This window comes from Tamandua tetradactyla, chromosome 4 (assembly GCF_023851605.1).
Source record: "Tamandua tetradactyla isolate mTamTet1 chromosome 4, mTamTet1.pri, whole genome shotgun sequence".
Classification (NCBI taxonomy): Eukaryota; Metazoa; Chordata; class Mammalia; order Pilosa; family Myrmecophagidae; genus Tamandua; species Tamandua tetradactyla.
In genome coordinates, this window is record NC_135330.1 from 6959618 (window position 1) to 6972070 (window position 12453).

The following is a 12453-nucleotide window of genomic DNA, read 5'->3' on the forward strand; positions in this document are numbered from 1 at the left end:
GTGCCTTCCCCAGGAGAGGGGTGGGGCCCAGCTCAGTTGGAATCCCTCCTTCAAGGAATTCAGACAGACTGGAAAACTGAAACAATTAAAGCCAGCCTACAACCTCTCCTCTGTCTCAACCTCACCTTCAGCAAGGAGAGTCTGAAGTTAAAGGCAAAGCATCATTTTATGCTGGTGGGAAACTGCAGGCAGACAAGTACCACATACTGGACAGTATAGTAAAAACATAGAGTCTAGAGGCTTCATAGGAAAGTCTGTCAACCTTCTGGGTCTCACCCTCAGGGAAAACTGATGCAGGTGACTCTTTCCTCCTGACAGGAGGCCAGGCTTGTCTGGGAAAATATGACTGGGGTCTTTAATAGCTAAGTAGGCCCTCCTAAGGGTAAAAAAAAGGCTCTATATAGGCAGGGCAAGAATCAGAAAAACAAGAACTGAAAAATTCCGATCCATTAAACAAAACCTAAGCTAGAGGTCTAGAATAAGCTGAACTGAATGTCAAAGAACAGATAGAGAACAAAGCCATGCTGCAAGAAAAGGAACAAACTAACAATTCAAATGAGATTCAGAAATTGAAATAACTAATTGAGGATGTTCGAACAGACATGGAAAATCTCATCAAAAGTCACATCAGTGAGTTGAGGTAGGATATAAAGAAGGCAATGGGTGAGCAAAAAGAAGAAATCGAAAGTCTGAAAAAAAACAAATCACAGAACTTATGGGAATGAAAGACACAGCAGAAGAGATGAAAAAAAATCCAATGGAAACCTACAACATTAGATCTGAAGAAGCAGAAGAAAGGATTAGTGAACTGGAGGATGGGACATCTGAAATCTGACACACTAAAGAAAATATAGGGAAAAGAATGGAAAAATATGGGCAGGACTCAGGGAATTGAATGCCAACATAAAACACATGAATACACATGTTGTAGGTATCCCAGAAGGAGAAGAGAAGGAAAAATGAGGAGAAAAACTAATGGAGGAAATTATCACTAAAAATTTTCCAACTCTTATGAAAGACATAAAATTACAGATCCAAAAGTGCAACATACCCCAAACAGAATAGATCCAAATAAACATACTCTAAGACACTTACTAATCAGAATGTCAGATGTCAAAGAGAAAGAGAGAATCTTGAAAGCAGCAAGAGAAAAGCAATCCATCACATACAAGGGAAGCCCAATAAGACTATGCATAGAGTTCTCAGCAGAAACCATGGAGGTGAGAAGACAGTTGGATGATATATTTAAGATGCTAGAAGAGAAAAACTGCCAACCAAGAATTCTATATCCAGCAAAACTGTCCTCCAAGAATGAGGGGGAAATTAAAACATTTTCGGACAAAAAAATCACTGAGAGAATTTATGACCAAGAGACTGGCTCTGCAAGAAATACTAAAGGGAGCACTATAGAAAGATAGGAAAAGACAAGAGAGAGAAGTGTGGAGAAGAGTGTAGATATGAAGACTATTAGTAAAGGTAAAAAGAAGAAAAACTAGATGTGACATATAAAATCCAAAAGGCAAAATGGTAGAAGAAAGTACTGCCCATACAGTAATAATACTAAATGTTAATGGATTAAATTCCCCAATCAAAAGACATAGACTGGCAGAATGGATTAAAAAACAGGACCAATCTATATGCTGTCTACAGGAAATGCATTTTTTTTTTAACATGGGCAGGCACCAGGAATCGAACCTGGGTCCTCTGGCATGGCAGGCAAGCATTCTTGCCTGTTGAGCCACCGTGGCCCATCCAGGAAATGCATTTTAGACCCAAAGATAAACATAGGTTGAAAGTGAAAGGTTGGGAAAAGATATTTCATGCAAATAACAATCAGAAAAGAGCAGGAGTAGCTATACTAATATTCAATAAATTTGACTTCAAATGTAAAACAATTAAAAGAGGCAAAGAAGGACACTATGTATTAATAAAAGGAAAAATTCAATGAGAAGACATAACAATCATAAATATTTATGCACTGAGCCAGAGTGCTCCAAAATACATGAGGCAAACACTGAAAAGAGAAATAGACACATCTACCATCATAGTTGGAGACTTCAATTCCCCACTCTCTAATGGACAGAGCATCTAAAAGTGAATCAATAAAAAAACAGATTTTGAATAATACAATAAATGAGCTAGGCTTAATGGACATTTATAGAACATTACACCCCACAACAGCAGAATACACCTTTTTCTCAAGAGCTCATGGATCATTCTCAAGGATAGACCATATGCTGGGTCACAAAGCAAGTCTCAAAAAATTTTAAAAGATTGAAATCATACAGAACACTTTCTTAGAACATAAAGGAATGATGTTGAAAATCAATAATAGGCAGAGTGCCAGAAATTTCACAAATATATGGAGGCTCAACAACACATTCTTAAACAACCAGTGGGTCAAGGAAGAAATTATAAGAGAAATCAGTAAATATCTCAAGGCAAATGAAAATAAAGACACAACATATCAAAATTTATGGCATGCAGCAAAGGCAGTGCTGAGGGAAATTTATTGCCCTAAATGCCTATATCAAAAAGAAGAAAGAACAAGAATGGAGAAATTAACTGTTCACTTTGAAGAACTAGAGAAAGAACAGCAAACTAACCCCAAACCAAGCAAAAGGAAAGAAATAATGAAGATTAGAGCAGAAACAAACGAAATTGAGAACAAAAAAACAATCGAGAAAAATCAAGAAAACCAGAAGTTGGTTCTATGAGAAAAGACGGACTGTTAGTGAGATTGACAAAAAGAGAGAGGATGCATATAGGGGATAGGATTAACATAAGACCTGCGGAACTACTTGGGAGTAGATGGCATTAGGGTGGTGGCGGCAGTAAGCTGCTTTATGTTATTTGATTTATGTAAGACAGTCTAGGAGGAAGAGAATGTTTGTTTACCCCAAATGGTTATTTTAAGTATGAAGGAAAAACACTGAAAGATAAGAACTTTGTTCCTTCAGGAAATGCATGCATGCCTATTGTCATCCTGTGGTATATAACCAGAATCTGGTTAAGAATAAAATTTTCTGAAGTCTGTCTGAAGTAAACTCAAGCTTCAGACCCCCTGAGCCCATCTGTGTCTTTCTTTCTCTCTTTCTTTCTTTCTTTTTCTTCCTTCCTTTCTTTCTTTCTCATCATTCCTTAATATCCTTCAAGCTCCGTTTCAACAGGAAGCAACAGATGCAAATAAATAAAATCAGAAATGGAAGAGAAGACATAACCACTGAACCCACAGAAATAAGAGAGGTGGTGAGAGGATACTATGAACAACTTTATGCTAATAAACTAGACAATATAGATGAAATGGACAACTTCCTAGAAAGGCAAAAACAAACAACATTGACTTGAGAAGAAATAAATGACCTCAGCAAACCAATCACAAGTAAAGAAATTGATTTAGTCATTAAGAAGCTCCCAAAAAAGAAAAGTCCAGGACCAGATGGCTTCACATGTGAATTCTACCAAACATTCAAGAAAGAATTAGTACCAATTCTGTTCAAACTCTTCAAAAAAATTGAAGAGGAGGGAAGGCTACCTAACTCATTCTATGAAGCCAACATTGCCCTCATACCAAAGCCAGACAAAGATACTACAAGAAAAGAAAATTACAGACCAATGTCTCTAATGAATACAGATGCAAAAATCTTCAAGAAAATTCTTGCAAATCGAATCCAGCAGCACATTAAAAGAATTATAGGTTCTGGGCCGGGCTCCGCAGGACCGGGCTGGGATGTATTGCTCCTGGCCGGGGCGCGCGGCTCTCGGGGCACAGGAAGCGGCGGGACGCGGGGCCCCTGTGCAAGGGGCACCGAGCCCGCCGCGCAGACGCCCGCCGCCCCGCCGCCATTGTTGGCCCGTGGCCCCTCGGGCCGCTCGGGCTGCGCGGCCGCCGGGTCCAGCGACAGGATCTCTTCACCATCCGTGCAAGTTCTGACACAGAATTTGTAACTAAGGCTGCTAACTCCTCCTTGATGCCAGTAGCAGTAGCCCTTGATATAATGTCCTTGTGGCTCTAGCATGAGACTTCAAGCAGTTGGGTCACCACTGGAGAGATAAAGAATATTACCAGATTGACTCTCCTGCCGGTCACAATGTTAGCCCCAAGCAAGAGGATGACCAGTTCTTTGCGCTCCCAAATCTTTCTCATGTGGAAGCCAGACAAGGCTCAGGGTGGACCCTACAGTATTGAGAAACAAGGGCTTGCTTCAAGATTCTTGCGTGACACTGAGACCTGTCGACAGAATTTTAGGAACTTTCCGTACCCAGAGTTGTCTGGTCCTCGAAAGACACTAAGTCAGCTCCGAGAGCTCTGCCTTAAGTGGCTGAGACCTGAGATCCACTCAAAGGAACAGATCCTGGACCTACTGGTGCTGGAGCAGTTCCTGACCATCCTGCCTGGGGAGGTTAGGATGTGGGTGAAATCCCAGTACCCAGAGAACAGCGAGGAAGCGGTGACTCTTGTGGAGGATTTGACGCAGATTCTAGAAGAGGAAGAGTCTTCTCAGAACTCTGCCCTTTCTCACGAGAAGGAAGAGGAAGACAAAGCCACCACCTTCCAGACAGGGTGGCGGAATGACTTGGCAACCAAAGAATCCATGTCCTTCAAAGATGTGGCCGTGGACATCTCCAAGGAGGACTGGGAGCTAATGCGTCCCATGCAGAAGGAATTGTACAAGACTGTGACGCTACAGAACTACTGGAACATGGTTTCTCTGGGACTTACGGTTTACAGACCAAGTGTGATTCCCATATTGGAAGAACCATGGATGGTGATAAAGGAAATTTTAGAAGGCCCTAGTCCAGGATGGGAAACTGAAGCCCAGAGGAGTATTCTCTGAATTCAAAAAAGCTGGCACCCGGACTGTCAAATTGGAAGACTCGTATGGCTATGAAAACAGATTAGAGCGACACACAACGGGCGCCTACAGGAGAATTCCCACCAGTGAATGAGATTTCAACTTGAAATCAGTCTTTTTACAAGAAGATGATCCTACTGAAGAGTATCTTAGTAAATATGGTATATATAGAAATCCTTTTGAAAAGCATTCAAATCTAATTGTACAGTTTGGTAACCAATCAGATAATAAAACTTCTGTGTGTAACGAAAAAAAACAAAAAACAAAACAAAACAAAAAAAAGAATTATACACCATGACCAAGTAGGATTCATGCCAGGTATGCAAGGATGTTTCAACATAGGAAAATCAATTAATGTAATACATCATATCAACAAATCAAAGCAGATAAACCACATGATTATCTCGATTGATACAGAAAAGGCATTTGACAAAATTCAACATCCTTTCTTGTTGAAAACACCTCAAAGGATAGGAATAGAAGGGAACTTCTTCAACATGATAAAGGGAATATATGAAAAATTCAGAGCTAACATCATCCTCAATGGGGAAAGACTGAAAGCCTTCCCCCTAAGATCAGGAACAAGACAAGGATGTCCACTGTCACCATTGTTATTCAACATTGTGTAAGAAGTTCTAGCCAGAGAAATTAGACAAGAAAAGGAAATACAAGGCACCAAAATTGGAAAGGAAGGAGTAAAACTCTCATTGTTTGTAGATGATACGATACTATATGTTGAAAACCCTGAAAAATCCACAGCAAAACTGTTAGAGCTAATAAATGAGTACAGCAATGTTATAAAAAATCTGTACGGTTTCTATACACTACTAATGAGCAATCTGAGGAGGAAATCAGCAAGAAAAAAATTCTCTTAATTACAACCAAAAGAATAAAACATTTAGGAATAAATTTAACTAAGGATATAAAAGACCTATATAAAGAAAACTATAAGAAATTGCTAAAAGAAATCTCACAGAAGACCTAAAGAAATGGAAGGGCATGCCATGTTCATGGATTGGAAGACTAAATATAGTTAAGATGCCAATTCTACTTAAATTGATTTATAGATTCAATGCAATACCAATTAAGATCCCCAAAACTTACTTTGCAGAAATAGAAAAACCAATAATCAAGTTTCTTTGGAAGGGTAGGGTGCCCCAAATGGCTATAAATAGCTTGAGAAAGAAAAATGAAGTCAGAGGTCTCACACTACTTGACTTTAAGGCATATTATGAAGCTACAGTGGTCAAAACAGCATGGTACTGCCATCAAGATAGATATACTGACCAATGGAATAGAATAGAGTATTCAGGTGTAGACCCTCTCACCTATGGACAATTGATCTTTGATAAGGCAGTCAAGCCAACTCACCTGGGACAGAACACTCTTTTCAATAAATGGTGCTGGGAGAACTGGATATCTATATGCAAAAGAATGAAAGAGGATCCATATCTCACACCTTATACAAAAATGAACTCAAAATGGATCAAAGACCTAAACATTAGAGATAAGACCATTAAGCTTTTAGAAGAAAATGTAGGGAACTATCTTATAAAACTTGTAATAGGAGGCAGTTTCCTAGATCTTACACCCAAAGCATGAGCACTGAAGAAAGAAATAGATAAATGGGAACTCCTCAAAATTAAACACTTTTGGGTGGGCCACAATGGCTCAGCAGGCAGAGTTCTTGCCTGCTATGCCAGAGACCCGGGTTCGATTCCCGATGCCTGCCCATGAAAAAAAATTAAACACTTTTGTGCATCAAAGAACTTTGACAAGAAAGTAAAGAGGCAGTTTATCTAATGGGAGACAGTATTTGGAAACCACATATAAGGTAAGGGTCTAGTATCCAGAATATATAAAGAGATTGTTCAACTCAACAACAAAAAGGCAAACAATCAAATTTAAAAATGGGCAAAAGACATGAACAGACATTTTCTAGTTTGCTAGCTGCTGGAATGCAATATACCAGAAACAGAATGGCTTTTAAAAAGATGACTTTAATAAGTTGGTAGTTTACAGTTCTAAGGCCTAGAAAATGCCCCAATTAAAGCAAGTCTATAGAACTGTCCAGTTCTATAGGCATCCAGGAAAAGATACCTTGGTTCAAGAAGGACACTGAAGTTCATGGTTTCTTTCTCAAGTGGAAGGGCACATGGCGAACACAGAGTTTCTCTCTCATCTGAAAAGGCACATGGTGAATGTGGTCTGGATTCCTCTCTCATCTGGAAGGGCACACAGCAACCATGATGTCATCGACTAGATTTTTCTCCATTTCATGAAGCTCCCTGGGAGGCATGATCCTTCTTCATCTCCAAAGGTGGCTGGCTGGTGAACTCTGCTTCTCATGGTTATGTCTGCTCTGTACTCTCTGAATCTCTTTCATTCTCCAAAATATTTCCTCTTTTATAGGACTTCAGAAACTAAACAAGACCCACCCAATGGGTTGGAGACATGCCTCTACCTAATCCAGTTTAACAATCACTCTTGATTAAATCACATCTCCAGGGAGATGATCTAATTACAGTTTCAAACATACAATAATGAATAGGGATTAGAAGAAATGGCTGCCTTTACAAAATGGGATTAGGATTAAAACATGGCTTTTCTAGGGTACATACATCCTTTCAAACCAGCACAAGACACTTTTCAGAAGAAGAAATACAAATGGCCAAAAGGCACATGAAAATATGCTCAATTCCCCTGGCTATTAGGGAAATGCAAATCAAAACCACAATGAGATATCACCTGACACCCACTAGAATGGCCATTATCAATACAACAGAAAATGACAAGTGCTGGAGAGGATGTGGAGAAAGAGGCACACTTATCCACTGTTGGTGGGAATGTCAAATGGTACAAATGCTGTGGAAGGCAGTTTGGTGCTTCCTCAGGAAGCTAAGTATAGAATTATCATACGATCCAGCAATACCATTGCTAGGTGTCTATTCAGAGGACATGAGGGCAAGAGTACGAACAGACATTTGTACACCAATGTTTACAGCAGCATTATTTACAATTGCCAAGAGATGAAAGAGTCCAAATGTCCATCAACAGATGCGTGGCTAAACAAGCTATGGTATATACAAACAATGGGATATTATGCAGCTATAACACAGAATAAAGTCATGAAGCATGTAACAACATGGATGGAAATGGATAACGTTATGCTGGGTGAAATTAACCAGAAACAGAAGGACAAATACTGTATGATGTTACTGATATGAACCAACATTAATGAATGAAGTTGGAGAATTTCAGATAAGAACACAGGTTATCAGGAGGTAGAAACAGAGTAGAGATTGGGTAATTGGAGTTGAAGGGATAAGACTGTGCAACAGGACTGATTGTAAATATTCAGAAATGTATAGCACAATACTACCTGATTGTAGCACAATACTGTAAGAAACTGAATGAAGCAGAATGTGAGAATGATAGAGGGAGAAGGGCTGGGGGCATATAGAAACCAGAAGGAAAAAAAAAACCAAGAAGACTGAGGTGGTATAACCTAGGAATGCCTAAAGTGTACAAAGTAAAAAATGTTTTTACACTGTAAGAACAAAGGAATGTCAATATTGCAGGGTGTTGAAAATAGAAGGTCATTCATATTTTAAAACTTCAACTTCTGTGTGCGACTACAGTTCTCGCTTGCCATGCCAGAGAACCAGGTTCAAGTCCCAGTGCCTGCCCATGCTAAAAAAAGAAGAATAAAGATAAGTAAACAGAGCCTCAGAGAATTGTGGGACACCATCAAGTATACCAATATACACATTACGAAAGTCCCAGGAGAAGAGAGAGAGAATGGGGAAAAGAGAATATTTGAAGGAATAATGACTGAATACTTGCCAAATTTAATAAAAGACCCTTTCCCATAAGGAAATACTTAGTGCAAAGCCACTTAGCAAGTATATGAATGGATTCTGAAAATTTTCATAATACCATGTAGCCGGGTTTGTCCACTGCCATCATCCTTTGCTACCATCACCACTGATTTATAATCTTCAAAATGGACTAGTGTTTCATTGGATGATTTCCATTCTAGCATTAGTGAACTGAAATTATCAAACTTTCTCCTGTGTTGATCAAAGACTGACAGTTCCAGGACCGTGTCCCTCAAACTTGATACAGGAATCTACATTCAAAAAAGAAAGAAAGAAAATTAAAAAAAAAAAAGTCTAAAAAAAAGGTAAGATATCCCTGAAACTAGGGAATGTGCCATCCCCCAATTTTTTAAAAAACATTTTTATTGATAAACAACAGACAAACACAAACATTCTTAACATGTAAACATTCCATATATGGTGTACAATCAGTGGCTCACAATATCATCACACAGTTATATATCCATCACCATGATCACTTTTTAAAACATTTGCTGGGTGGTGCGACAGTGGCTCAGTGGCAGAATTCTCACCTGCTATTCTGGGGACTGGGGTTCGACTCCCGGTGCCTTCCCATGTAAAAGCAACAACAACAACAAAATAGAACATTTGCATCATTTCAGAAAAAGAAATAAAAAGAAAAAAGAAGAACCTCATACATACCATACTCGTTATTCCTGTCTCTCATTGACCATTAGTATTTCCATCTACCCAATTTATTTTACCCCTTATCCTCCCTATTATTTATTTTTAATCCATATTTTTTAACTCATCTGTCCATACCCTGGATAAAAGGAGCATCAGACACAAGGTTTTCTCAATCACACAGTCACATTGTAAAGGTTATATCTTTATACAATCATCTTCAAGAATCAAGGCTACTGGAACACAGCTCAACAGTTTCAGGTACTTCCCTCCAGCCACACTAATAAACCATAAACCTAAAAAGGATATCTATATAAAGAATAAGAATAACCCTCCAGGATAACCTTTCAACTCTGTTTGAAATCTCTTACCCCCCAATTTTTTACTGAAAAAATTTAAAAACTACAGATCTGTTGAAAGAAGAGGGCAATGAATACCTGTATACCCTTCATCTAGATTCCCAATTTCTTTTCATCCCTTTTGTTCTTTCTCCCTCCCCAGCACCCCCTTGCTCCACCTTTCTCTCTGCACACACACATAATCTATTTTCTAGACATGAGAACAGGTTGTATACAATATGCTCCTCGAACACTTAATACTTTCATATACTTTTCCTTAGAACAAAGATATTCATTTATATAACCCCCTTAAGTACAGTTATGAAGTTCAGGAAATTTATCATTGATCTAAAGCTTACAATCTACATTCCATTTTTTTCATATGTTCCAATAATGCCCCTTGTGGCATTTTCCTCTTCTATTATTAGATCCAATAAGATTAGATTAGATCCAATAAAATTAGATTAGATCAAGAGCATGTATTGCATTGCATTTAGTTATTATTATTTTTTAGTCTCTCTCTCTTTTAAATTGTGGAAACATATATACAACATGAACTTTCCCATCTCTACCATTTCCGAGCCTATGATTCAGTGGGAATAATCACATTCACAATGTTGTGCTATCCTCACCACCAGCCATGGATTTTATTTTTAAATTGATATTTCTATCATTACTTTTTTTTTTTTAGTTTAAATTGTCCAAAATTTTGACAGTGAGAGCTCCTCCAAGTCACTTCTTTTAACAAGATTTCATTAGTCTTACATGACTACAACAAGTTGTTTCAGCTTATCTAATATTTTCCCTACCCAAACTGGAATTAATTATTTTCCCAAGGTGTTCTAGTTCCTTTTTCCTATTTAAATTTGGAATAGTAGTTACAAAACAAGATGCTCATTGTTACTGGGGTATCATTGCATCTAGGCCCTTTTAGTGGATAGTACTAGGACATGTATTTGTAAATAAACAGAATGAGGGCTTGCATAGCAGTTTTTGTTTTACTTTGTTTTTTTACATGGGTAGGCACTGGGAATCAAACCCCGGTTTCCAGCATGGCAAGTGAGAACTCTGCCAGGGAGCCACTGCGGCCCGCCCTTGCATAGCAATTTTAAAACATGGTCACAAATTCTCCGTTACTCCTCCCATCAAGAGTACCCCTCCCCTTGAAACTGAGTGAGCTTGTGACTGCTCTGACCAACAGACCTTAGTGGAGGAGACATTATAAAACATCCAAGGCAATGCAACTTCTACCTCCTTCTATCGGAACACATGTTCCACACTGGAACCCAGCTGTCATGCTGTAAGAAACCTACACCATATGGTGAGGCATGGTATGATGTTTAGGGTGACAATCTTAATGAACCCAGTTTTTGAATCATGCAACCCTCGTCTTGTTAGTTAGTAACACTGCTGATGTTTCCAGCTCCCATTATTTGAATATTCTCAACTGAGGATCAAGACTTGGTAGAACAGAGACAAGTATTTCCACTATTCCCTTTCTGAATTTCTGACCCAGAGAATGCTTGTTATATGGCACTAAATTGTACAGCAACAGAAAACTAAAGGTTGATATTGACATCTCCCCTTCAAATTCAGTATCAGAAGGTTCTTTACCTTCCCTGGTTCATATTTGTACCTTCCATCTTCAGAGTAAAGTCTCTGGTTTCTGTTTAACCATTTGTTTAGCAATTTGTTTCAAATGTTTAACAATTTGTTCTGTCCTACAATACAATGAAATAGTTTCATAATTACAACCCAATTCACCATCAGCAAAAAACCTAGGGCGTTAGTTTGGAAGCTAACGGAATGCGATATACCAGAACTGGAATGATTTTAAAAAGGGGAATTTAATAAGTCACAAGTTTACAGTTCTAAGTCTATAAAATTGTCCAAAGTAAGGCATCCAGGGAAAGATACCTTAATTTAAGGAAGGCTGATGAGTCAGGAACACCTCTGTAAGCTGGGTAGTCACATGTCTGTCATCTGCTGGTTCCTTGCTCCTGGGCTCAGTTGCTTCTAGCATCTGTTCCTGTGGGTGTTCCTCACTTGGTTTCTTCAGGACTGCTTTCATTTCTTGGCTTCCCTTGGCTCTTCCCTGGTTCTGGCTTGCTGAACATATCATGGCACATCTGCTGGGCTCCAAGCATCTCCAAACATTTGGGCATCTGTGTCAGCTCTGGGCTCTGAGGCTTCTGTCATTTTTAGCTCTCTCCAAAATGTTTCCTCTTTTAAACTATTCCAGAAAACTAATCAAGACCCACCTGGAATGGGTGGAGTCACATCTCCATCTAATCAAAAGTCACACCCACAACTGGGCACGCCACATCCCTGTGAAGATAATCCAATCAAAAGTTTCCAATCTACAGTGTTGAAGAAAGATTAAAAGAAACAGCTGCCCCCACGAGATTGAATCAGGATTAAAACATGGCTGTTTTGGGGTACATAATATATTCAAACTAGCATACCTAGTAAGTTCAAGATTTCTTTTTGAAAAGAACAGATTTCTTTTTTAAATGATCTTTCATCTTTTATAAAAGGTTTCTTTAGTCTTAAATATTACATACATACAAAGAAAGAAAAAAGCAATAATTTTCAAAGCACACTTCAAGAAGCAGTTACAGAATAGATCCCAGAGGTTATCATGGGCTACCATTCCATCATCTCAGATTTACCCTTCCAGCTGCTCCAAAACACTGGAGGTTTAGAAAGAAAATCAATATATTCATTCAGCAG

General features: G+C 38.7%; 2 protein-coding genes across 7 annotated transcripts in view; one reads left to right on the forward strand and one right to left on the reverse strand.

Moving 5' to 3' along the window:
* Positions 1–12453, reverse strand: part of NUP210L (nucleoporin 210 like) — a 272420-nt gene that overhangs the window by 101068 nt on the left and 158899 nt on the right. For all 6 annotated transcript variants that reach the window (XM_077156246.1, XM_077156243.1, XM_077156244.1 and 3 more), the window contains one exon: positions 8796–8988. In XM_077156246.1, the coding sequence (XP_077012361.1) occupies positions 8796–8988 (193 nt within the window). The remainder of the gene's footprint in view (positions 1–8795; positions 8989–12453) is intronic.
* LOC143678826 (zinc finger protein 287-like) lies at positions 3868–5154 on the forward strand. The gene is given in 2 exon segments (XM_077155739.1): positions 3868–4822; positions 4824–5154. Coding segments are annotated over 2 exon segments (1062 nt in total). The 5' UTR covers positions 3868–4091.